At 44.3% G+C, this 27,959-nt stretch overlaps 1 protein-coding gene across 1 annotated transcript in view; it reads left to right on the forward strand.

The window, feature by feature from the left end:
• Nucleotides 1–27,959, forward strand: part of CLNK (cytokine dependent hematopoietic cell linker) — a 158,471-nt gene that overhangs the window by 61,574 nt on the left and 68,938 nt on the right. Inside the window, exons 3-4 of the mRNA XM_079153986.1 lie at nt 14,266–14,337; nt 25,232–25,260. Coding sequence (XP_079010112.1) covers nt 14,266–14,337; nt 25,232–25,260 — 101 coding nt within the window. The remainder of the gene's footprint in view (nt 1–14,265; nt 14,338–25,231; nt 25,261–27,959) is intronic.

Genomic DNA, 27,959 nt, shown 5'->3' on the forward strand with positions numbered 1-27,959 from the left:
TCTCTACTCACACACAGCACTCAACACGCACACTTGGCACAGATGTGTGGAGGCAGCTCAGCTCTGCAGAAGCTCCAGCAGGCTCCAGCTCCGTGTCCTTATTTTGACCTTGTCTACCTGGAGTTACATCAGACCCCACAGGTTGAGGGCCCAGTCCCTCAGGACTGCCCCACTTCAGGTGCCATTGCAAGCCCCACATCCTGACCTGACGGTCTAGAAATCAGGGATTTCCCTGACCCCCTGCCTGGGTTCCATGAATTTTCTAGAGCAGCTCACAGAGCTCAGGGAAACATTTTTACACGTAGTTACCCTCTGTTACAAAGAATCTCTTAAAGTGGAAAAGATCAGCCAGACAGAGAGACACACAGGACCGGTCTGGAAGGGTTGAGGGCTCAGAAGTGTGGGTGCTCCAGGAGCTGGGATGGCCACGCTCCAGGCTCATGGATGTGTTCTCGTTCACCAGCCAGGAAGCTCTCTGAACGCAGTTCTTTGGGGGTTTTATTGAGGCTTCCTTGTGTAGGCAGAGTGGACTAAAGCATTGGTCATTTGTAGTCAACACTGTTCTCCTCAGCTGGGGGTTGAGGCTGTGAGTTCCAACCCCCTAATCCTGTGGTGGTTTCCTTGGCAACCAGCCCCACCCACCCAGTGATTATCTAGGAACTTTGCAAAAACCACTTCATTAACACACATTCAGTGTGGCTAAAGGGGGCTCATTACGAATAACAAAGGACACCTTGCCTTCTACTTTTATCACTCAGATCTGCTCTGGAACTGTGTCAGGAACCCGAGTCCAAAAATTTTAAATTTCAAATATTTTAACGAAAGATCCTCATATTGCTCCAGTCTCTCAGGAAATTACAAAGGAGTATAGCTGAGCCAGGAACTGTGGACAAAACCAAATATGTATTTCACAGGGTCACAAATAATAGAACATTGACGGGAAGTCACTTCCATGACTACAGAACATAAGACGGTATTTTTCCTCTTGTCTTCTTGGTGACATGAGCTTATGGGGGAAGCCACTATGTCAGAAAGGCCCACCTGGCCAGGAACGGTGGGCAGCCTCCAAAGAGTATCCAGCAAGGAAACGGCCCTCCAGCCCAACAGGTCAAAAGAAAGTTCTTCCTGTCACCATGCACCATGCTCAGAGACAGGCCCCTCCTACAGGAACTTTGAGATGAGAATCCAAAACTAGCGGGCACCTTAATGGCAGCCTCACAGGAGACCCTGAAGCAAAGAAGCCCACCAGGATGTGCCTGGAGCCCCCACCGGACCTGCAAAAACCAAAATCATAACTACAGTTTGTTTGAGCTCTACATTTTTGGTACCACTGTTGTGTAGCAATGGATGACAGATACAGTATGTGCAGTTTTTAAGAATGAAACAAAAGACACTGTAACATCTGTAAGAGAGTAATCTAGCAGTGTGTCCTTTCCTTCTGAAGACAGGATAACAGAAACTACACACATAGAAGTCAGTGCAACAGCACCAGGTTCTGCAAAAGGAAAAGCTTTATGGCCGAGTCCACCAGACTGAGGAGTTGGGGCAGCGATGGGGATTTCGGGAAAGAAGAGAGGAGAAGCTGGTTACTGACTGGATAGTGACAGGGGTGAGGGACCTTAGGCGCTAATGGGTCATCTGCCTCTTCAAGAACAGCATATATTGTTTGGCGGGGATGGTTATCCTGTTCTGAGAGGGGAATTTTGAGCTCGTGGCATCAAAAGTCATTGACTGCAAGAGCTGGCTCCTGCACATGTCCATTCTCAAAAAGACAATTTCAAACTGTCCTTGAATGGACTCTGGTGGCTCTTCCTGAAAGACAACTAAGCACGATGTTACTTAAGAGATTTATGACCAGAGGTCTCCAGACATGGTGATTTCATCCATGGGAGAATTGGCGAATTGTATAAGGGAGAAAGAAAAAATCCTTGCGGATTTTTAAGGAAAAAAAAAATCACATTGATTTCATAAGGCAGTAGGAAGTCTCATGGTTGTATGAAGGAGAAGGAACTCTCATGGATGCCCAAGGTAAGTTCAAGGTGATGCTAGAATAAAGGAAGAGTAACAGGTGGCAGCAGGGAGGCAGTGGTTCCCAGAGGACCAGGCAAGAGCACACGCGATGTCCTGCTGGCAAGGCTGGGCCCATCCTGGGGTCACAGGTTTATAGGCACTGGTACTGCTCCCTGCTGAGAAGAATGGTCCTCCTGTGCTGGACGACCTGGGCCATTGTCCTGGCTTTCATCTCTCCGAGGGTGGGGACAAGCAGATGCTGTATGCATGAGAAGGAGAAGGCACATCTTGTACAGAAATGCTTTAGGGCTTCACAGTGGACTTGATGATGACTTAGAGAACAGAGCAGAGCAAAGACAACAGCAATGGTTTCAAAGACCTCAGTAGGGATGAACATCTTACACCCGGAAATGGAGGGACAAAGCTTGACCTGGCCAAAGGGATCTCATTACGTGGAAAGACACATCGTGCTCCCGACTGTAAGCTGTGCAAAATTGGGCTGGAGCATCGAAGCCTTCAGCAAATCCTGGAAGGAAATTCTAAAGTTAGGCAATGATAGAGCCTTTGAAGCTTATGGAGTATTAGATTAGATCATGAGGCTAAAGTTCCTGTGAAAAAGGACACGTTGGAATACATTATTCTAAAAAAATGTTGAGTCATTCACTAACAACGATACAGCCACTGCATTTGGAGAAAGTCAGATCCTCAAGGAATGACCAACCAGAGACCCAAGGCCCCAAGAGGAAGGCAGGTGGAAGGAAGAGCAGAATGATTCTAGAGTTTCATTTTTCACTGGACCTAGGAAGTCTACATTGGCAGTAAGTCTTGGGCTTCTTTGATGTTTCTTGGTCTCCTTATGCTAAAAAGCGCTCTGTTGTTATCCCCTGCTGTACAGGACAATAAAAGCTTGCTATGCACCTCCCCTCTCCAAAAAAAAAAAAAAAAAGAGGAAAAAAAAAAAAGAAGAAACAACTTTGTGGTCAAATTAGATAACAACTCCAGAACTGTAGATTGGCATCCCTGAAATTGAGTAACACACTCTTTGACCTGGTGGAAATATGCTGTCGACTGTCCTTGATGCTGCTGGTTGCCCCCTCTGGCATTTAGGCAAAGAATTGGGCCCTAGATAATACGTATGATTACTCGTGTGCGATGGACACGGGAGGAAAGTGCTTAACTCTGCCCTTCCCCACTGTGAACTGGGAACAAGACAAATGGAGTGACTTGCTTAGTTGTCAGGACTGCATTCAAATGGAAACCGGGCACCAGAGTTTGCCATCCCACGTCACCTGCTTGTCCACTCCGTGTCAGGGGTCATTCACCCTCTGGAGAACTCCTGCCCTTGGCCATATTCTTCCTTCCTCCTTGGGTTCTTTCTCCTCTTCTAAAAACTACAGCCCCTGCTCCCCTTTCTTTGGTCCACAGGCCCACTAAATACAGGGGTCAGAACCCAACCTGTCTTGTCCCAGGTGCTCTGAGTCTCCACCCAGGTCTCCTCGGCCTTCTTTGGGAATCCAGCTGGGCACTCACAGCTACTGACTGGCCCACCATGGGTCCGCAGCCCAGGCCCTCCCACCCCAACACAGGACAGCCTTCCAGGGCATAATTCTCAGTCCCTGAGATGTCGTCCATGGTTGCGACTGTATCAACAGGAAGCCCAACTTCTGCCCTGCCCACTGCTAGCCCTGCACAGGGTGGACCCCTGCAGCCTCCCTAATACCTGTGCCTATCTGCCTCAGAGCCTCTCTCTCAGGAGCCCAACCTGAGACAGCTCCTGAAGAGACAGAGCAGGAGCTGAGCATGAGAGGAAGCCCTAGAGGGTTGGGGACAGGAGAGGACCAGCCCCACCAGGTTGCTGTGAGGATTAGATGGATTAATACGCATGAAATGCCCAAGAGTGACCAGTGAGTCCTAAGTCTTATAGAGTGTTTGGCTGTTCTAATTATCATTCCAATTATAATGTTATACATCATTATTATGCATGATCTTAGAGTCCAAAAAAATCCATCTCTACTAGTCCTTGAAAGAGAATTAGGACTTCAGAGCAATGTGTGCAATATCTCAGACACTGGCAAGCTCACGCTGAATGTCTAGAATGAGAAGTGTCTGGAAGTATCGGAAGTCCATTGAGGGAAGTGTGGGGTCACAGCAGAAGTGGTTTTCATTCCCGTGCATCTGCCAGGGGTGTAGCTGGGGGCATCCCACTATGAGGGTGAGATGGAGCGAAAGGACCAGGCTGGACTGGAGAAGGTATCTTCAATTTGCTGAGTAGGCTGCTCCCTCCTTATGGGTCACCCCCTTCTCACCAAGTCACCTGTCTGCAAATATCTATACTTCCTCAATCCCAAACCAGCGTCACCACCCAGAAGCCCTCCTTGACATCTCTTCCATCTCAGGATATTTTTTTTATTCACTGTATACAAATTGGGTACAATTTTCATTTCTCTGATTATACACAAAGTAGAATCATGCCATTTGTGTAATCATACATGTACATAGGGTAATGATGCTTCCCCCATTCTTGCCTCCCTACCCCCCATTATGTATCATCATCCACTTATAGAGAGATCATTCGGCCTTTGGTTTTCTGGGATTGGCTTATTTCATTTAGCATGATGTTATCCAACTCCATTCATTTAACTGCAAATGTCATCATTTTATTCTTCTTTATGGCTGGATAACTTTCCATTGTATGGATATACCACAGTTTCTTTATCCATTCATCTATTGAAGGGCATTTAGGTTGTTTCCACAATTTAGCTATTGTGAAATGAACTGCTATAAATATTGATGTGGCTGCATCACTGTACTATGCTGATTTTAAGTCCTTTGGGTATAGGCCAAGGAGTGGGATAGCTGGGTCAAATGGTGGGTCCATTCCAAGTTTTCTAAGGAATCTCCATACAACTTTCCAGAGTGGTTGCACCAATTTGCAACTCCACCAGCAATGTACGAGTGTACCTTTATCCCCACATCCTCTCCAACACCTAATGTTGCTTGTATTCTTGATAATAGTCATTCTAATTGGGGTGAGATGGAATCTTAGGGTAGTTTTGATTTGCATTTCTCATATTACTAGAGATGTTGAACATATTGTCATATATTTGTTGATTGCTTGCAGATTCTGTGAAGTGTCTGCTAATTTTCTTAGCACATTGGGTTATTTGATTGGGTTATTTGTATTCTTGGTGTAAAGTTTTTTGAGTTCTTTATAAATTCTGGAGATTAGTGCTCTATCTGAAGTATGTGTAGCAAAGATTTTCTCCCACTCTGTAGGCTCTCTCTTCACATTGTTGATTGTATCCTTTGCTGGGAAAAATCTTTTTAGTTTGAATCTATCCCATTTATTGATTTCTGCTTTTATTTCTTATGCTTTGGGAGTCATGTTAAGGAAGTCTGTTCCTAAGCCAACGTGATGAAGATTTGGACCTACTTTTTCTTCTATTAGGTGCGGGGTCTCTGACCTAATTCCTAGATCCTTGATCCATTGTGATTTGAGTTTTGTACAGGGTGAGAGATAGGGGTTTAGTTTCATTTTGCTCCATTTGGATTTCCAGTTTTCCCAGCACCATTTGTTGAAGAAGCTATCTTTTCTCCATTGTATGTTTTTAGCACTTTTGTCTAGTGTGAGATAACCATATTTATGTGGGTTTGTCTCTGTGTCCTCTATTCTGTACCGTTGATCTACCTGTCTATTTTGGTGCCAATACCATGCCGTTTTTGTTACTATTGCTTTGTAGTATAGTTGAAGTCCTGGTATTGCAATACCCTCTGTTTTCACTCTTCCTGCTAAGGATTGCTTTATCTATTCTGGGTTTCTTATTCTTCCAGATGAATTTCATGATTGCTTGCTCTATTTCTGTAAGGTACATCATTGGTATTTTAATTGGAATTGCATTGAATCTGTATAGCACTTTTGGTAGTATTGCCATTTTGACAATATTAGTTCTGCCTATCCAAGAACATGGGAGATCGTTCCATCTTCTAACATTTTCTTTAATTTCTTTCTTTAGTGTTCTGCAGTTTTCATTGTAGAGGTCTTTCATCTCTTTCGTTAGATTGATTCCCAAGTATTTTATTTTTTTTCTTTTGAGGCTATTTTGAATAGGGTAGTTTTTCTAATTTCTCTTTCAGAGGATTCATCACTTATGAATAAAAATACATTAGATTTATGAGTGTTGATTTTATATCCTGCTACTCTGCTGAATTTATTTATGAGTTCTAGAAGTTTTCTGGTAGAATTTTTTGGCTCCTCTAAATATAGAATCATGTCATCCGCACATACGGATAGTTTGAGTTCTTCTTTTCCTATTCATATCACTTTAATTTCTTTGGTCTGTCTGATTGCTCTGGTTAGAGTTTCAAGGATGATATTGAATAGAAGTGGTAAAAGAGGGCATCCCTGCTGTTCTAATTATTAGGGGGAATGCTTTCAGTTTTTCTCCCTTTAGAATGATGTCAGCCGTGGGCCCAGCATAGATAGCCTTTACAATGCTGAGGTATGTTCCTACTATCCCTATTTTTTCTAGTGTTTTTAGCATGAAAGGGTGCTGTATTTTATCAAATGCTTTTTCTTCATCTATTGAAATAACTATATAATTCTTAACTTTAATTCTGTTGATGTGGTAAATTACATTTATTGATTTCTGGATGTTGAACCAGCCTTGCATCCCTGGGATGAAACCCACTTAATCATAGTGCACTATCTTTTTAAAATGTTTTTGTATGTGATTTGCTAAAATTTTGTTAAGAATTTTTGCATCTATGTTCATTACGGATGTTGGTCTGAAGTTTTTTTCCTCCATGTGTCTTTGTCTGGTTTTGGTATCAGGATGATACTAGCTTCATAGAATGAATTTGGAAGGGTTCCCTCCTTTTCTATTTCATGGAATACTTTCAGGAGTATTGGAATGAGTTCTTTGAAGGTCTTGTAGAACTCAGCTGAGAACCCATCTGGTCCATCTTTGTTGGTAGGCTTTTTATGGCTTCTTCTATTTCATTGCTTGAAATTGATCTGTATGAATTGTGTATGTCCCCCAGATTCTGTTTGGGAGGATCATATGTATCTAGAAACCTGTCAATGACTTTGAGATTTTCTATTCTGTTGGAGTATAGGTTTTCAAAATAGCTTCTAATTGTGTTTTGTATTTCAACAGTGTCTTTCAGCATGACTTTTAGTAATCTGAGTTTTCCCTCCCCTTCTCTTCATTAGTGTGGCTCCTTAGCCACTAATGATCAATTTTGTTTACTTCTTCAAAGAACCCAATTTTTGTTTTGTCAATTTTTTGAATTGTTTCTTTTGTTTCAATTTCATTGATTTCAGCTCTGATTTTAATTATTTCCTATTTTCTACTACATTTGGTGTTGATCTGTTCTTCTTTTTCTAGGACTTTGAATTGTAACATTGGGTTGTTTATTTGTTGACTTTTTCATCTTTTATTAAATGTGCTCCAGGCAATGAATTTTCCTCTTAGTACTGCTTTCACAGCATTCCATAGATTTTGATATGTTGTATTGTTATTCTCATTTACCCCTAAGAATTTTTTTATCTCCTCCCTGATGTCTTCTACTATCCATGCATCATTCAATAGTATATTATTTAGTCTCCAGGTGTTGGAGTAGTTTCTGATTTTTATTTTATCATTGATTTCTAATTTCATTCCATTATGATATGACAGAATACAAGGTAGTATCTCTATTTTTTTTGTATTTGCTAAGAGTAGCTTTGTGATATAACATATGGTCTATTTTAGAGAAGGATCTATGTGCTGCTCAGAAGAAGGTATATTCGCTCATTGATGGATGGAATATTCTATAATATGTCTGTTAAGTCTAAATTATTGATTGTGTTATTGAGATCTATGGTTTCTTTGTTCAATTTTGGCTTGGAAGATCTGTCCAATGATGAGAGATGTGTGTTAAAGTCACCCAGTATTATTGTGTTGTGGTCTATTTGGTTCCTGAAATTGAAAAGGGTTTGTTTGACGTACATGTATATGCCATTGTTTGGGGCATAAATATTTATGATTCTCATGTCTTGCTGATTTATGGTTCCCTTAAGCAGTATGAAATGCCCTTCTTTATCCCTTCTGACTAACTCTGGTTTGAAGTTTGCTTTATCTGATGTGAGGATGGAAACCCCTGCTTTTTCACTGAATCTGCATGTATGTTTTTTCCCATCCTTTCCCCCTTGGGCTGTGGGTATCTTTTTCTGAGATGAGTCTCTTGAAGGCAGCAGATTGTTGGGTCTTTCTTTTTAATCCAATCTGCCAGTCTATGTCTTTTGATTGATGACTTTAATCCTTAACATTCAGAACTATTATTGAGATATGACTTGTATTCTCAGTCATTTTGACTTATTTTTGGTTTTCAACTTAACTTGGTTTCTCCTTTAATTGACTTTTCCTTTGCTGACTTACATTGCTGTTTTTCATTTCTTCCTGATGGAATATTTTGCTGAGAATGTTCTGTAGTGCAGGCTTTCTATTTGTAAATTCTTTTAACTTTTGTTTATCATGGAAGGATTTTACTTCATTATCAAATCTGAAGGTAAGTTTTGCTGGGTATAAGATTCTTGGTTGGCATCCATTTTCGTTCAGAGCTTAAAATATGTTGTTTCAGGCCCTTCTAGCTTTGATGGTCTCGGCTGAGAAATCTGCTGATATCCATATTGGTTTCTCCCATTATGTAATTTGATCTTTTCTCTCACAGCCTCTAAATTTCTATCTTTAGTTTGTATGTTAGGTATTTTCATTCTAATGTGCCTTGGTGTGGATCTGTTGTAATTTTGTACATTTGGTGTCCTGTAAGCTTCTTGTATTTTATTTTCCATTCATTCTTCATATTTGGGGAATTTTCTGATATTATTTCATTGAGAAGATTCATTCCTTTGGTCTTTATCTCTGTGCCTTCCTCAATCCCAATAATTCTTAAATTCAGTCTTTTCATAATAGCCCATAATTCTTGGAGGTTCTGTTCATGATTTTTTACCTTCTTTTCTGTTTGGTCAACTTTGTTTTCAAGATTAAATATTTTGTCTTCATTGTCTGAGTTTCTGTCTTCCAAGTGATCTAGGCTGTTGGTGATGCTTTTTTTGGAGTTTTTAATTCGGTTTATTGTTTCCTTCATTTCAAGGATTTCTGTTTGTTTTCTTCAGAATTGTTATTTCTTTATTGAAATGATCTTTTGCTTCTTGCAGTTGCTCTTTTAACTGTTTATTGGTAAGATCATTCATTGCCTGCTTTTGCTTTCTTATCTCATCCTTTCCTTCTAGGATCATTTTAATTTTGTACACACTGAACTCCTTTTTCGACATTCATTCTACCATGCTGTCATTGGTTTTTATTGATAAAGCATCTAGGTTTGTTTGGGATACTTTCTTCCCATGTTTTCTCATGTTGTTCATGTATCTTCCCCTCTAGCAGTGAGAATCTGAGGTACTGCAATCTTTCCCCTATAGGCTTCTAGTGTCCCTGCAGATTTCCAATACCTCACTTTAAAGTGGGAGATCAATATTAGCAGCACACAATACAAACAATATGCATCCTTAACCCAAATAGTCCCTATTAAGGTATTAACAGTATTGTCTTAATAAACAGAAATGATGAGTTCAATTATTATCTACAGCATAAACAATAGGTCTGCAATAAGGTTCACAGTTTCTAATGGTGGACAAAGAGGATGGGGAGGAGTATAGGATGTAATGTCAATGAGATAAGAAGTGAGTTTATAGAGGAACCAAGTCATTGGAATAGTGAAAGCAGAATCAAAAGAAATTGGTTGTTAGCATGAGAAAAGGGAAAAAGAGTCTCCAAGGAAACAGAGAGATAAGAGGGAAATAGAGAGCGTGAGAAAGATAAAAAAAGAAAAGTAGGAATAATAGTAAAAGTACTACTATCAAAAAAAATTCTACGATAAGACTATGCTGTACTGTTCAAACCTCCTAGTCTTTAGTAGCCTGATGCCTGAGAGGTACTTGATAATGCAGGGTCCCAAAAAGGGAGCTGCCCCACTAGGGATGGTGGCCTCCAGGTTGGGAATAATCCATGAGAGTGGGCAGAGGCAACCCCACGTGCTGGTAGGTGTTCAGCCACAGCCCAGGCACTAGACTGCGCAGGCCCTAGACCGGCTGGGCCAGGGCACATTGCTGGAGTTCCCGTCTCAGGATTTGACGGGCTTCTCCCTTTCTTCTTCAAGCCCGTGTACATTCACCATGGTATGCATGGCATAGCTCAGGCTTGGATGTGAATCTGATTCATTCTTTTCCCTGGGGACAGATTAGGTGGTCAGCATATTATTTCCACAGGTCTGCCCTAACATGCTACCACAAACTGGGTGACTTTAAACACAGTTTCAGAGACCAGACGACTGAAAGCAAAGTAGCAATTGAGCCCTGCTCCCTCCAAAAGCTCTAAGAATGTAGGTCTTTCCTTGCCTCCTCTAGCTCTGGGTGGCTCCAAGTGTCACCTGGCTTGTGGTAGCTTTGCCCCAATTTCTGCCTCTTTCTTCACATGGATACTTACATGACCTTCTTTCTCATGTTTCCTCCTCCTTTCTTCTCTGAGAACACATGCCAGGAATTTAGGACCCACTTTAGTCCAGGATGATCTCATCTCAATAGTCTTTGCTTAGCTACATCTTCAAAGACTCTTTTTCCAAGTAAGGTCACATGTACAGGTCCCAGGTGGACACATACTGTGGTGCCCACCACTCCGTCCACTGCAGTAGGTGGCTTTTGATTCTGCTACACAGAACTGGCTTCTGTTGGGTCCATCTAACAGGTAATGCAGGTGTGCAGAGGTCAGTTCCAGAAGGAATACAGGGAAGGGATGAAAGAGGAACAGGAGTGAAGGAGGACTAGGTGAATCCTTCCAACTGACCATGCAGGAGGAAGGTGGAAAAGAGTGTCACAGTTGGTTGACAAGCATGGAAACTCAAGTTCTGTGAGGGCAGTCAGGAAGAGAAGCCAGACCTCAGGGGTCTGTGCTATTTTAGCAGAATGTGAAGTGAGTGCAGGATGATTCATTGGCTGAGACACCAACTCTGGGCCTCAGTTTCCCCACAAGCCTGTGGCATTTGCAGCTCACCTGGAATGTGCAGAGTTCTCTATGCAAGGACTCCACACACTTAAGTAGGCACGTGGTTCACTATTGCATATGAACCCAGACTGGCACGTCAGTTATCTACTTACCTATGTATCTATTAATTACCTTACAAACAGTCCCAAGAGCATGCTGAGTAGGTAGCCAGTTCCATGAAAGAAAAGGATGCCCCAGATATGCTGCCTGCCAAGAGGACCAACCCCAGGGGAGAGGAACACACAGGCGCATACAGGGCAATATGATAAAGTGAGCTTGTTTTCTTTATTGCCTGTCTCCCCATCTACAACAGCAGCTCCATGCGGCAGGCTTCCTCTCTCTTCCATAATTGCAGTTACTGAATCCCATTGTTAAGCACCCTGCCTGGGACAGAATGGGACCAGTAGCTATTGGTTGAGTCAATGAATGAATGGGTTCTGGAACAAATGAATGAAGGAAGGAAGACAGTAGCATGCAAAAGGACTATAGGTACTCGCAGAGAAAGCAGTAAAGGAGAACTCAGAGGGAAGACGCCCTTGAACTTGATCCTGCAGAATGGAAAGTATTTTGACAGATCCAGAGGAGGCATAAAGAATAATCTGATCGATGATATAGGAGCATCAAAAATACCCATAAATAAAATATGGCTCAGAAGCCACAGCACGGGGCCCTGGCAGGAAGGGCAGCCGGAAATCAGAGCATGATAACAGAAATGGAATTCAAGGCCCCAAGGAGAAGCAATCTTGGCTACTATGGTAAAACATTTGAATTTTATCCTGCAGGAATGGAGAACCAGGGAGCACTTTCAAGGAAGGTGACTAGTTGGTTTCCTGGTACTTAGAAAAGTTGTTCTGGAGGCAGTTTGGTGGATGAAATGGAGCCTAGGAGGCCAGGAAAGCAGGTAGGGAAAGGAAGCTCCAGGCCAGGTGGGATATGCTAAAAGTCCAAGAAAGACTGAGGCTGACTTATGTTGTGAAGAGGGAGGGACACCATTGAGGGGCATTTATGAATCCAAGTGTTAGGATCTGCTATCAAAATTAGCAAGACAGCAACGATAGAGGAGGAGGAAAGGGGAGGCCCAAGCTTAAGGCCCAGACTGCTGATTTGGAAGTTAAAACAGTGAGCAGTGGAGTCTCATCCCAGAAAGAAGATCCAGGACTGCAGGATATCGGTAAGAAAGACCCAGAAAACAGATAAATGTTCATGTCCCAACATAGACATGAAGTCAAGGTGTGTAAGTGCAAAGGACGGATTCAGAGAAGCCTTTATTCCTTCGCAGACTCGGGCGCCTTTGGGGCCCACTTTCCAGATGGGAAAATGGCCCTCGGTTACAGAGGGGATTTGGGTTTTATAGGGCACAATGATGTATTCATTGGGAGCTGTGTATATGCAGCTTTGACAGTCAGGGTCTAGTTGAACAGGTTAAAACTTTAACTTAGGAGGGTGGTTGTAAGAAGGTTGAAACTCAGTGTCGTCTGGGGAGATAAGAGTCCAGATCCCAGAGATGAGTACTCAAATCTTGCCCATTGGTATTTGCTGTGCTTCTGTTCAGGGCTAATTAGCTATGGGGGAAGATCATGGTTTAGGGCCCAACATTCAGTATCCACCCCTTTCCCCAGGGCCCTTTGTTCCTTGGCTAGTTTCCCCTCCCTCCTCCTGAGCTGCACCCTCCATTTTCTTCAGAGAGCTGTCTTTTAGGAGTATTATTTTCCACAACCCTTCGAAGGTGCACATATAGATTTATGAAACAGTTTGCCCAGATTGGAAAAGAACAGTAAACAAAAAAGAAATATGGGAAATGATAGAACAATGAAATCATTTTGAAACAATTAAAAAACAAAAACAACGAAAATCAGCAATGAAATCACAAAACTATGCCATTATTTTCTAGAAGATCAATTTACAGAAAGACAGCTCAGTGGAATTTTTTATTTACCATGTTATATCCCATGGGCCCCACAAGAAAAGCCAGCTGGAAAGGGGACTTCAAGTTATCAGGAGGTTTGTCCTGGACTCCTGGACGCGTTCCAGGTGTTCTGGGAGGCTCCCTGTGGCCAGGCACACTCCCAGCCCCCACCCCAGGCATATCTGCACTTCTCTGCTCCCTCCAAGGTGCAGTTCCTGGTCTTGTCAGATGCAAATGCAAACCACAAGTTAAAACACAAGTGAAATTAAAACTCAGCCAAGGACCACAGAGGAGCCCTCTGAAAGGCCAGCAAGTTTCCTGGGGAAGTACCCTGAGCTGAGGTCCGAGACCAGATAATCAGAAAAAAGAAGACAATGGGCATCCCAGAAAGGGAACACGGGGCCTGAGAGAGCCCTGTGGGAGGGATCCAGGGGCAGTCCAGGGCCTAAGAGGCAAGACCCACCTGGGGAGAGAAGGAGAGATGAAGTAGGACCACCTCATGGGCTCCTGTTCCAGAAACTTTTGTTTATGGAGGAAAAAGTCACCAGAAAGTGTTCGATAAAGCTGATGGAATGTGTACAAAAGGAAAGAAAGTATGTTGAACTGGGCTAATTATATGAACTAGGGATGCATAACAATGAGGGTTTATGATAGTGAATGCATTTAATGAATTTTAACAAATTACTGCAATTTGAAATGATTTCATTTCCTCATGGAAAGTATCTAAATTACATGGGAGTTCCATAAAGATTACTCGGATCAGAGTGCTCTTGCTTGGAGTCTGCCTTCCCATGGGATGTTTACTAGATTTTTATCCAATTCAACAAGTAGAGGGAACCATCTAGAACGTGCTGGCCACTGGCTCGCAGTTGACATCCTCGCGATATCATAGCCGTCTCTGGTCAACCGCATGGCAGAGTGCGATGCACTTGGTGTTTTGCGTGAGTCGGTCTGAGGCTCTCGGAGCTTAGGATGACACCAAGGTGGCTCTGTTGATGGGGGAGAGGCAGCAGCTCCCCATCCCACAATACCCCCTCCCCCCGAAGATGATGCTCTTACATTTTCACAAAAGTGTTTTTAAGTAATTAAATTACTGAGAACATGGACTTTTTTAACCCCAATGGAAATGCAAAAAGAGATTCAGAGTTGTGTGTAAGACATTAATTACTTAATCTGACTGGCTGGGTTTTTTTCTATGAATGAATGCACTTAATTAATTTTCCCTTAGCTTCTTGCTATCTCCTGACTATAATCTATTTTCTTTCATCCCAGGGGCAGTAAAAGGACAACAAAAGAAGTATCTAGTGATTTGAAATTCCAGAACTCCACTCTGCCAAAACTCAGGTCAGAATATTTACTTGTTTATTGATAGAGGAATGAAAATTTTTATTCAGTGGCAAATAAACTGGCCATTGTACGCACAGATTCACACAGAAAATGTTCACGTGACTGAGTTACAGCTCTGGTAGTGAGCTCACAGGGACCGAAGAAGAGACTTGACTGGGCTGCACAGCCAGCAGGACTGGAGCCCAAGAGAGAGCCACTGAGGGGGATCTCTGTCCCTCTGCCAGTGAATGATTAGATGACGGATCATGCATCCGGCCACAAGTTCACCTCAGGGTCTCACAAGCCAGCAGGCACCAGAGAGCCGCCTGCCTATATCATCAAGTCTTTTTGTCCCTCGGCTCAGAAACACAAGTACTGAGCCGTTATGCCATCAGGACTTGCTGAACTTACCGAAAAAGCAGAGACACAGGACCATGTCCTGCCTCTGAGAGCTCACGGATAGTCCAGCTTCAAGTGTCTATGAAATTACTGGCAAGAGACCAAACGCAGTCAAGTCCAGCTCTGCACTAACCAGCAGACTTCCTGGCTCACAACACAAGGTGGCCCTGCACCCAGCCAGCACTCCCTCACAGCACTCCTGGGGTGCTCTTTATTCCCAGCATTGCCCAGGAGTCTGCATGAGTATACCCATCCTCCCAACTTGGTTCAGCTCAAGCCTGTCCAGCAAACTTCCTGCAGGGCCTACTCTGTGCCACACACCGTACGCAGTGTTGGGATCCTAAGTCATGCTAGAATAAATATTTTCCCTAAGCAGAGTGAATGAATGCCTGTAAGACAAAATACTTGCATTATTTTTCAAAACCACTTTAAGCAAAGGAAAATTTGTGGCTGTTCTCAGACTTCTTTAATGTTTACATTCAAAACATTTGAATAATGCATTTTAAGTTCATTTTTTCTTATTTCCTGACAAAAGGAAGAGATGGGGAATGGAAGGGTTAGAAGCCTTCCTTCGAAGGGAGAGGGTTGAAGCAATTACATACATCAAAGTAATATTTACAGTTACATTTGAGGGGGAGAAAATGAGAAGAGAGCAATGCTTTTTTCCAAAGCAAATTATTTCAGAATGTGTCATAGCATGCTCAAGATATATTAAAAAGAGCAACAGATGATGTTTCTGCAACCTGTTCCAAACCATTTATAAACCCAAATTTAAAAAAAAAAAAAAAAAACTATACATACAAATTTCGGTACCACTGCATATTTTATGATGGAGGTATTATTACATGAATATAAATTAGTATTTGAAATATATAACTCAAATCAAAATGTTGAAAGCCGTATGGTGGGGTCTACTATCCATTCCCCATAGAAGCAACAGTGACCAGCACTGGAGCATTCGGGTGAGAGGGAGCTGCAGTTGGGCAGCCTGGCAGTGCAGAACGAGCCCATTGGACCCAACCGAAATCTCAGCGGACTTGCTTGCTGTGTGGCCTGGCACAGCACCTCATGCACTTTTGAAATGGCATTTTCAAAAGCACAGTCTCTTGTTCATCACCAAATGCCTGAACCTACCAGTGCCTGTGTCCGGGGAATAAATCAATGACCACTGAAGCGGGCCTCAAGGTTTTCAAATAGGTTCTCAGTGCAGAAAAAGGTCACTGAGTGCTCACTGTGTGCTAGGTATTATCTACCAGCTTAGGGTAGCTCTCACTGGATCCTAGCAATCACACTTCACTAGTCTCCCTTCCATGGGAAAGAAAGGCACAGAGGCTAACTAGTTGCAGCCTGGTAAGAGGTAGACATGATAATCTTTACTAATAAGAAAACTGGCCCTGTTGCTCCACACCGCTGCCCTCCTGCTGTGAGGTGTGAGTGTGGACTCTCCAGACCCAGGCAGAAGGGCTCATACACGCACACATAGCCTCCTGGTGACTTACAAAGTAAGATGCTAAGCTGGGTGCCACGTCCACTCAGAAGGTACAGTCCAGGAGATTTTCCAAGAACAGCGTAGGTCATTTCCATGTTTAGTACCCATGACCCATTTCCAGGAGCAAGAGGAGTGTGTCCCAGTATTCCATGGTATTTGCCTGACTGAATCCCAGTACTTTAACGTTGTGCTGCTTCCCCATGTGTATGGTGACAGATGCATTCCACTTGGTGCTTGCCAATTGAGTCCACCCTCACCAAATGAATACCTAATTGGCACCAGATGTCACCCTTCCCAATAAGACTCCACAGGTATTTTTATTCCCATTCACTGATAGGGAAAAGTACTCTGAAAGAGGTCGCACGTTATGGCCATGGTCACAGGGGTACTGAGTCATGACAGCTGGACTGGGATTCAGAGCTGCCTTCAAATCCAGTGCCACTTCTGCATCCCAATGATCAAAATCTTCCTATACGTCAGTGTGTAGTTGGACTCCACAGCTGTGGGATCTGCGCCCCTAGATTCAACCCACCACAGATCAAAAACGTTAAAAACTTAGGTCTGTACTGAGCATGTGCAAACATTGTACTTATTATTCCTGAACAATATGTTACAACAACTGTTCACATAGCATTTGCATCATATTTGTTATTATAAGTAATTCAAAGGTGATTTAAAGTAGATGGGAGGATGTGTGTAAGTTATATGCAAATCCAACACCATTTTACACAGGAGACTTGAGCATTCACAGAGTTTCTTTTTCCTTACTTTTATTTAATTTTTTATTTGTTTTAATTACTTATAACAGAATGCACTTACACATTTTGAGAAATCATACGTAAATGGAGTATAATTTCTCATTTTTCGGATTGTACATATTGTAGAATCACATGGGTCATGCAGTCATATATGTACATGGGGTAATAATGTCTGTTTCACTCTACTATCCTTCCTGCCCCCATAACCCTTCCCCTCCTTCTCTCCTCTCTACCTAATATAAAGTAATTCTATTCTTCCCTAGCCCCCACCCCTCTATTGTGAATTAGCATCCACATATCAGAAAAAACATTCGGCCTTTGGTTTGTTGGGTTTGGCTTATTTTACTTAGCATGATATTCTCCAACTCCATTCATTTATCGGCAAATGCCATAATTTCATTCTTCTTTAAAGCTGAGTAGTATTCCATTATATATATATATATATATATATATATATATATCTTGATCCATTCATCTGTTGAAGGACACCTAAGTTGGTTCCATAGTTTAGCTATTGTGAGTTGAACTGCTATAAACATTGATGTGGCTGCATCACTGTAGTTTGCTGATTTTAAGTCCTTTGGGTATAAACTGAGGCATGGGATAACTGGGTCAAGTGGTGGTTCCATTCCAAGTTTTCAGAGAAATCTCCATACTGCTTTCCATAATGGACACACCATTTTGCAGTACCACCAGCAATGCATGAATGTACCTTTTTCCCCACATCCTCACCAACATTTATTGTTGCTTGTATTCTTGATAATAGCCATTCCAATTGGAGTGAAATGAAATCTTAGAGTAGTTTTGATTTGTATTTCTCTAATTGCTAGAGATGTTGAACATTTTCTCATATATATGTTGATTGATTGTATTTCTTCTGTGAAGTGTCTGTACAGTTCCTTAGCCCTTTACTGATTGGGTTGTTTTTCTGGTGTTAAGTTCTTTGAGTTCTTTATGCATCCTAGAGATTAAAGCATTCAGGGAATTTGCATGGTGGAGCTGGAACCGACCTCCTGCACATAGCAAAGGACATCTGTTTATGTGTGAATTTAGTTTTCCATTCCTAAGGGTCAGTGATCTGCCCCTGCTAAGACCCGGCTTGCAGGAGAGCTGTGTCCGTTCGGCTCCTGAGAAGTACATCTGTCAACAGCCACAGTGACAGTGCTGCCTGTCAGCAGTGGATCATCAGCAGCAGCATCCCTTGAGAACTTAGAAGTAAAGATTCTCAGACTCCAACCTACGGCCAGAAACCTGAGTGCGGGAGCCCAGGCAGCAAAATCAGCTGCTCCATGATCCGGAAGCCCGTTCAGGTTCAGAACCCACGACAGGAAGATCACTCCCAGGAGGGCAGGCTGCAGGACGAGGCCTCTGGGCCTGACCCTGCTCTGCCCCTTCCCACTGAATGGGAGCAGGACAGAGTGAAGATCTTCAGCTGAGGGCAGGGCAGAGGACCCTGAGTGCCAGAGTGCCTCTCCCTCACAGGGACCTCCCTCACAGGGACCTGCCATACTGAGGCTTGGGAAAAGCAGAGGTGAACAGGACACGGCCCCTGCCATCAGGATGCTCGCCCATGGGGGCCGAGGGCTGTAGAGATGTGAAAGGACAAGACACGAGCATGGCAGAACAGAGCCCTGTGGGAACGGAGGGACGCAGGGTGGAGGAGGAGGTGAAGGCCGGTCAAGTCCACTCTCCAGCGAGTAGCAGAGCCAGGCTTCCAACCCCTCTCTTCATTTGCTCCGTGCCTGTCCCCTGCGCCCATCTGGACAGCTCAGTACTAACAGTGTCCTATCCCCCTCGGACCCTTCCCGACTCATTGCCTCATCGATGGTCAATCTTCCCCTCTGCCACGAGCACCCGCAGCCACGGTCTGTTCCTCGGGGGAGAAGGTGCAGGTGGCTGTACTTCCTCAGGGCCCCCCTGCAGGGCCAGTCCTCATCCTGAGGAGACAAGCACCCTCTTCCATTCTGCGCACTAGGAGGTCCCGCCTGGGGCCCTCCAGCCAGGCACACCCAGGAGCCCGATGACACTGCTGCCTCCGCTCTCCCCACAGTCTGGCTTTGCCACCTGTGCGCTGCTGCTCTGGGACTGTAGCACTAGAGACCATAAGAAGGACTTCTCCTCTGCCCCCACCACTCGTGGAGGGTGGTGCGTCCTCCTGAAAGATCTGGCCCACAGTTTGCCTTTACGGAAGATGCACGGATCCAGAGGAGTGCCCACCAACTTTCTTCAGACTGTGCACACGGGGATCCTATGCTCAATAATTTTCTGGAGGGAGAGGAGGGAGAAGGAGAATAAAGTCGGGACCACACAGGCTTTATGGTGGTGACACACTCGGATGCTGACTACCTGTGCCATGCGCAGAGCCTCCTACAGTGCCTGCTGTGTACCAGACACCTAAACAGAAAACAAAGGGCACTTCAACAGGAGGGGTTGGAGGGACAGAAACCAAGTGGGAGGGTCAGAGGGTGGAGGGGTTTGGACACAGGTTTTGACTGCCCTCTGCAGGAATGTGCCAGCCAATCTAGGCATGGGGACTCATCCGGCTGCTCTTACTGGTCCGCAGCAGGAACCCATCAATACAGTGAATTTTGTTTTCATTTTTAAGTATTTGTTAGGGAGGCTGATAGCTTATCTGGAAAAGATTATAGCTCATCAAAACGTCTGTCCTCAAAGAACTTAAAGATCTAACTGGGAAAAGAAAAAATGAAAGTGTACGCATATGAGATTAATAATAATAATCATGTGTGACTCTCCAGCTTTACTAAGCATGTTATAGAGCAGGAAGTTCTACAGGACCTCATAAGAGGGAGTCCATGGGCTCTGGCAGGGCAGGTTTCCAGGCGGAGGGGGCAGGCTGGGCTTCACCTGGGCAGGAGGGCCTAGGGTGCAAACCGCCACAGCAGTGAGGGACACCAGGTGCTTTCAGTGTCCTGCCCACTGCTCCTATGGCTGTTTGCATGCCCTAAATATATTTTATAAATTTAGGGTAGATAAAAGAAACGTTCTTGGCTTGAACGTTATATAATGTACACATATATCAAAACATGCATATTATGCATAATTTTTATGTGTCTATTAAAAAAGATTCTTGAAACTAAGCAGGGATGCCCTTAAGAAAAAACAGACCCATTGATTCACTTATTAAATGTGAGACTCGGCTCCGTTCCACCTGGGGTGAGTTTCGTCCGATCGCAGTAAGCGCGGGGCTGGGAGATGCTCTCCAGTCGGCGTTCCTAACAAGCTGGGAACCTCCTCCAGCTTCTCACCGCTCACCCTTCGCCGCTCCTCCGTGCACGTGGGCCACGCCCAGGCATGCGTGCTCTGGTCTCCCTTTTAGGAGCAGGAAGTCCAGTGTAGGAGGTCAGAACTCAAGCTGCACTCTTAGAGTTGTCCGCATGTGAGTTCCACGGGACAGATGCCAGGGACCTACCCAGTGACAAGAGGCAAGGCAAGCCCTCCTTCTTGCCCTTTCTCTGGACTACCATAAACCCCATTCTTCCCTCTCCAGTGAGTCCTGTGTGATCCCATGTGACCCCCTGAGCTGCGGCTGGGAGCACCCTTTATTCACGTGCCCTGTGACCCTGGGTTGCTAACACAGCCCTCCAGGCTCCCTGTTCTCAGGTCACACTGCCTGTCCAGACCTGAGCCCCAGAGTCCTGATGCAAACTTCCTCCTCTGAGCGTGGAGGACACTGGGTCCTTCCACCAGGGAGGAGAGTCTGCACCAACCTGGGTGTCAGCTCCTCAGGGCCTGACCGCAGTCAGTCCCTCTGCAAAGCTGAAGGGTCAGTTGATGTCTCCAGTGCCCCATTTGGCACCAGAACTCTGTAAGATCCCTGAAATGGAGATAAAGATGCTGCCCACCAAAGATTGCCATGAGGCTTGCCTGAAAGCACTTTTAGAAAGTGCTCAGTTCCCGATTCAGTGGGGACATTTAAACAAAGGGAAGAGGGAAACTTTAGATCCTTCTTCATTTCTCTCTGTATTTAAAACGAGTTTGCTGACTCCTGGAAGGATCAATTGTCTTTATTCTGGAGTAGCCTTTTAATTTCAGGGGCAGTGCTTAAAAAGAGATTTGGAGCTAAGCAGTTCATCTTAGAGCTTGGGAGAGGGGAAGCCTAGCAGTGTGAATCGCCCAGATCCTTCCCAAGGGTTTGCTCCTGAAAGTTGGACTAGAGTTGGTACCTGGAGAGACCCAGAGGGGACAGCACACCCCGCACCCGAGGGGCCAATGAGTTATTGTCTCCATGCCAGGAGCTTGACCCTGGAGACGGGACAAAGTGCTGCCCCCACAGGACCAGAATAACACACCACCCAAACTTCGTTCCCGTGGATCGGCAGCAGGCAAGCATATCCTGCCTACATCATCCAATCCAATTCCGCTTGGCAGAGGCACAAGAGAGGAGGAGAGGCACGTTTACTCGAGTAGCCTTTAAAAATTAAAAATCATTAAATGTACTAAATTATTTAAAAGTATTAAAATTTTAAAATAATTCAGAATTAAAAATCTGTATCTGTAATGAGTCTTACATATTGAAAACCACAGACCTGGAAGGGGAGGTCAGCCTGGTCCATTTCACATGCAGAGAATTCCCCTAGCACGACATTGACACCTGTCTACACACACGGGAAATGCAGAGGAAGGAAAACCTGCTTCATTCTGGTCCAGGTGCCGAAGGAAGCAGGGTGCTTGGACACCCCATCCAACTGGGGCCCATTTGCACATGGCTGTTATTGATGTTGTTGACAAAAGGAAGCTGGGGCATGTCTTGTGATTCCCTGCAAGAGGCCGCTTGCTACCATGATGGCCTTCTGGAGTATGAAGAGGACACATCACAGCTCCATGAAGTTTGCTAGCAGCATTGTTAATTCATCACTCTGGACTGTCAAGCTGCAAAGAGCCTTTATAGATAGCTTGTCAGCTGTGGTGTCGCGGCGATGTCCACTCGCCAGCCAGACAGCACCGTGACATCCAGACGCCCTCTTCCCCAGGCCCCAGGCAATGGTTCCAGCCTTCCTCCTCTCCCTCCGCCCTTGTTTCTCCAGCTCTCTGGCTCACAGCAGCAGGCTCAGCTGGAATAACAACCCTGTTCCCTGTTTTGCTGATGCTTCCTCTGCTAATTCACTTGGCTTGTATTGACGCATAGAGAGCCCCGGGTGCATAATCCCAGAGGATATGACATATGAATGAGCACCACCACTTGGGGCCCTGCAGACAGGCAGAGCAGATCAGATAAGCCACTTTCAGATGGCTTCAGCAAATGGGAGGAAACTCCAGACACAAACTCTGGGCAGTCTAAGCTGCTGCTATAGGCTTGTAAACAATAAGGAAAATGGAGTGGACCAAATCTGTTCACTGCACCTTTTTACCTGTTATGCAAATCTTTAAGGTCTGGTTGCATCTGCCAAAGCAGAACTAGAAATGTCTGTCAGTTGAAATCTGTGCCATCGGCCTATATATAACCTCTGAAACTTTCCTTTCCCTCTCAATTTAGTACTATTACTATTAGTGTACATATCATTTTTTAATTTTATATTTGTTCTAAATAGTTGTACATGACAGTAGAATGCAGTTATACATTATGATAGATCATACATAAATGGAGTGTAATTTCTCATTTCTCTGATTATACATATTGTAGGATCACACAGGTCATGCAGTCATACGTGTGTATGAGGTAACCATGTCTGTTTCATCCACTATCTTATTAGCAAAATTTTACCTATACAGCTATACACTCCTGTCAGCTATAGTGCTGTCTGTCCAGAATGCTATCCAGGACCTGTCAGGCTCATATAATCAGAGTTCACTCTCCCTCTTCCCCCTGGCCACCACCCGCCCCCTCTGCTGCTGAGTCAATTTTAGATTTTTTTTAAAAATGATATTATATAGCATTTATCCATTCACAGGTATAGCTCCAAACTCATCAAATTGTACTCATTAACTAATTACAGATTTTTGTATGTCAAAAAAAAAAAAAAACTTTTAAAGAATATTGAATTGGGGAGTAAAAAAGAAATTGTGAAAATTAATATAAATAGGTCAAACTGTCTATTAAAAAAAAAAAAAAAAGCCTACCAGCTGGGATTGAACCTAGATGAGCCTAGATCAGTGTCCAGACAGAAATGCAGAAGCCATGTTCTTTTCTATTCCCGTCTTCTTCTGTCAAAGAACCTCAGCTCCACCTCCCAGAGTCTGAGAGGGGAAGAGCAGGCCAGCAGCGCTGAGCCCAGCTCTCTCCTCCGTAAAACCAAAAAATTAGATCACGTTATTTTCAATGTGCTTATGCTTCTGAAAGTCAGGTGAGCCAGGTTAGAAGGTCAGTGTTGAAGCCCAAGTTCTTTCTAGAATCTCCAGAGGAGTTTGCCTTGTATTCAGATTCCCAGGGCTCAGCTTCACAAGCAACCCTGGCTGGAATCGCTGCCTTCCAGCAATGGAATGCCTTGCCACTCTCACAGTGAGCTCATGGTACACATCACAAAAGCATGTCATTTCTGTTCCGCATGTCATGAGTTTCAAGTCTGGGAGTCTTTTGAGGCCTTAATCAAAGATCAGGATGTCAGGGAAGAGGCCATATGTCTAAGGTGTTGAAAGAGAGCTCACGGGCCCCAAGTAAATGATTTACTCCTCCCTGGTGGATCTACTGTTAATTTCTGCAGAATCTTAGGCAACTTGACAGGGTGCCAGCTGCTAACCACAAGGGCTCCGAGGACGCAGCTGCATGAGGCCTCCAGAGCATGACTCGCCACTTCCCACAGGCTCGGGGTGAGGGGACCGCGAGGCAGCAGGGCAGACAGGCTGCCTGGTTCCTAGGGCTCTCTGGATTGGCCAATGCATTCAGCCCTATGAATGTCCCATTTCCCATTCTATAAAGTGGGGCAGTCACAGGTACCCCACAAGGTCATTTTGAGGGTGAAACCAGTGAAGAAAAAGCATCAGGGTAGGTTGCAAGCTGGATTCATGGACTGTGGTCTCCTGGTGACGAACACCTCACCACTTAACTACTCTGTGCCCAACGTCCTAACCACCAACCAGGTCTCATAAATATTTACACTCAACGTGTGTTGCGATGCTCAATTAATTGTTCCTGTGACGCACTTGGTGAGCCTCAGAGGAGAGGTGTACTGCAAGGACCAGAGATTACCAAAGGCACAAACAAGTCAGCCCGCGGAAGCAGCATCCTCCGGAGTTTGCCATTGCCTCTGGGCTTTGCAAACCTGAAATCTAGGAAGAAGCTGCTTCCCAAAGGCACACCGTCCAAGGGTGAGCCATGGTGATCTGCAGAGGCCTCGCTGGAAAGCTCAAAGGCCTGGACGGAGTTTACCAAGGAGGACATGCATGTGACCCCAAACATTTGGAAAAATAATGATTCAATCTCACTAGTATTCAAGGAAATAAAATAAGGACCCAAGTGCCAAGGAAGCAAAATGGTTAATGGTGGTGAGACACAGTAAGATGGTCATTTCATATTCTGTGGATAAGAATGTAAATTATTACAAACTGACACAACCCATTCAGAAGCAGACAAGAATCACGCAACAAGGAGCCTCGAATGTCCCCACTGCACTAGATTAAAGTCTGTCCCTGGAAATATTCAGAGATGAGATTAAAAATGCAAGAATGAGCATACTTGGTGATATTATTTACAGTAGTCAAAAACAGCAAGAACTAAATCCTCTTCCAAAATATCATAGAGCAGATAAATATCATGTTTTGAATAACATTGAGAGAGAATATATTTGTAACATCAAGACCCTGCATTCTTTTTTGAAAACCTTTTTGGTCTCGGGGCTTACACTCGGGGCACTTTACCACTAAGCCACATCTCCAGTCTTTTTTGTTTGTTTGTGTTTTGTTTTTTTTGTTTGTTTGTTTGTTTTGAGACACAATCTCACTAAATTGCTGAGGCTGGCCTCAAACTTGCAATCCTCCTGCCTCAGCCTCCCAAGTAACTGAGATCACAGGTGTGAGCCACTGCACCCAGCTAATATTCTGTACATTCTTTTATATTATTTTAATACATATATATGTTTAGATGCATGTAAGCATCTACACACACACACGAGAATCAACAAAAATGTGATTTTTTTTCTAGGTGTCTTTTTTATTTCCCACATTTTCCCTAGCGTCTCTTCCTGTCTGTAGTCACACAAACCTATAGACTTTTCATAGGATGACTTGTCAAATGGACTCTGATGATGGCCCTTTGGGAGAGGACAAGGAACTTGGTGCCAGACACTGACATTGGTTCTCTTTTCTGCCCTAGGTCCTGGCCTCACCCCCACAGTACCACAGGTGAGTCAGGGCCTCTGCCTCCTAAGCTCTGGGAAGGTCAGCATGGGTGTGTGGGGCTGCTGCGTCCATTGTTCTTCTTCATTCTTTGTATGGCAGAGAAAATAACGACTCTCTACTGTGCTCATGGGCTTTGCAGTTCAGGACTTTGGACAGTGGACAGGCGCTTTCTGCAGATTCCTTAACCTTTCCATCTCTAGTGCGGAAGCTCAAACAGCTGGGGCTTCTTCACTGGGATGGTCCCTGGGCACGGATGACAGGTGACGAAGGCGGCATCTGTTGGCTGGGGTGGGCTTATCACAGAACAGTGAGCAGGTTTTGAGAGGGATTATCCCAAGAAGGAAAAGCCAGAGAGCAAGCATCCCAAGAGACAAGGCTGACGCTGCAAGTGGTTTCTGACCTGGCCCCAGAAGTCACGTAGCATCATTTCCAACACACTGGGTTGATTACAAGCACGTCCTTAAAGTCAGTCTCACTTCCAGGAAGGGAAGCTGGACTCCGCCCCTTGATGGCTGTTTCCATTTCAATAAAACCATCGGCCTGTTTCACATACCGTTAGCTGCTAGAGGTCTTCCCTGCAGGATAGGGCTGCCTGTGACTCTCGCAAGCCCTGGAAGCTGGTGATGAAGGGTGGTACAGAATCCTGGCTCTCCACTAATTAGCTGTGCAGCCTTGGATGTAGGGCGTCTCTCTCTGAGCCCGATCTAGGTCTAGGTCTGCCTAAGCACCAGGATTGTGGGTACTCTTTAGTGTTCATTCAGCTAAATACTATATCACAGATTTCCCCAGAAATGAGGGTTGAAGTGATTCAGGAACCACATTTTATGTTCCTCCTGTCTCTCTCTTCAGAGCCTATTTCCCGGCACTAGGCCCTTAATGGGAGCCATTAAAGTGTGACTTACAGACTGTAAAGTTTGTCTTGGAGGGTGATCATCTCGGGGAAAGTCCATTGAACTTCTCTGGAAAGCCAGTGGCTAGACATGGTGACCAGGAGACAGAAAACTTGAGTGACCATCCAGAGGAAGGGACAGAGAAGTGATGGGTACTCGGCAGGCATACTGGAAAGTTTCCTCACGGAGCACAGTAGCCTAGACCTGGCCCTCGACGTGTGTTGAAGGAGAATCCGGCCAAAGCAAAAGCTACATCAAATCACTGAGTGCGAGTTTATTTAGGGGACGAGTGCCCAGCCTACCCCGCCTACAGAAAATGTTCCTAATAAACTTCGCAGTCAGGTCTAAGGAAGGCTGTGTGCTGTTAAGGCAGATACTTCCAAACTGTCCCAGAGTACTTTTGGTCTCAAATATCCCACCTTCTCACCACTTCTCATCCTTTCTACCATCCACTGGAGATCTAGAGGGAACTGGAGAAAATCCTAAGGGGCCCAGTGCCCAGGAATTAAGTGCTAGCCTGATGCATTGGCAGGTGTCTTAGAGATCAGGTGGGTAGAGTAGAGCAGCCAGCTGTACCTTCTACTCTCAACCTCTGGCTTGCTCCCCACCCCCTTTAAGGTAGAGAAACACTGTCGGGTAGATGCTCCATTTCACTAACAACGTTCCAGAAATACAAGCAAGGGAAAGAACAAATCAAAGCCTCCCAAAAGTTAATTGAGATACAGCTGCTCAGGCCTGCCCATGCACACAAGTCTATTCCCTGCCAAAAACACTTAGCAAATCACAGTGCCCAGCCTGTGCGTACTTACGGACCTGATATGATTAGGGATGTGCAGGAGGATGTACAGTAGACACTGTCCATCGCAGGATGTTTATAACATTCTCAGATGCTTAAAGTTCTCTTCAATTTTTTAATCATGGGATTAGCTGAAACTATGGTTGGGCATCCATATGAGAAATTGCTATACAGTCATTTAAAATGATGATGGTAGGTTGGGGGTGTTGCTCAGTGGCAGAGAGCTTGCCTAGCATTCATCAGGCCCTGGACTTAATCCCCAGTACTGGGAAGGTGGGGAGTAACAGAAAGAAAAAATGAGGATGTTGAAGCATGTCCATTGGCCTGGCTGTGTGGATGCTGATAGCATGGACATTGTAGAAAACAACATGAACAATATGATCATGAATGCACACGCTAGGTCGGGCGAGACTTGGCTACAATCAAATATTTATAGTGGCTGTCTTGGTATGGTGACATGGTAGTGATTTTTAGTCTCTCCTCCTTTGCATATATGTGCCTTATAATTTTTCTACAGGCACATATATTTTTGTATACTAGAAACAATCTATCAAGATTTAAATTCTTAGGAAAAAAAAAAAAAAAACTCCAGGCCTAGAAAAGACACATATTCAGACTTGGACAATCTGTCAACGTCAATACCTTCTCAGAGGCTTATACAGAGAGAAAAGAGCTATATTTTTCCATAAAATAAACTCATGAATTTTCCTCCTCCCACTGAATGAAGAATGAAATTGGAGAAGATAGCCTTATTTGGAAAGTGGGTCCTTCGGTCGTAGGTCATCCTATGCAATAAAAACCCTGATAAAGACAGATTTGGCTGATTTGATTAAAAAGACAAGAAATTTCATTTTGCCCAAGAACATTTGATTTTTTTTTCTAGTTTTCTAAGGAAAGAAGTCTTCAAGGCTGATTTTTTTTCCCACTTTTAAAAGAAAAATTAATAAGGATTTTAGGATTGGAAAAGGCAGGTATAGAATAGTGAGTCTCCAGTGCCCCCTGCTGGCACCTTCAAA

The sequence above is a fragment of the Sciurus vulgaris genome (assembly GCF_902686455.1).
Source record: "Sciurus vulgaris genome assembly, chromosome: 9".
Lineage (NCBI taxonomy): Eukaryota > Metazoa > Chordata > Mammalia > Rodentia > Sciuridae > Sciurus > Sciurus vulgaris.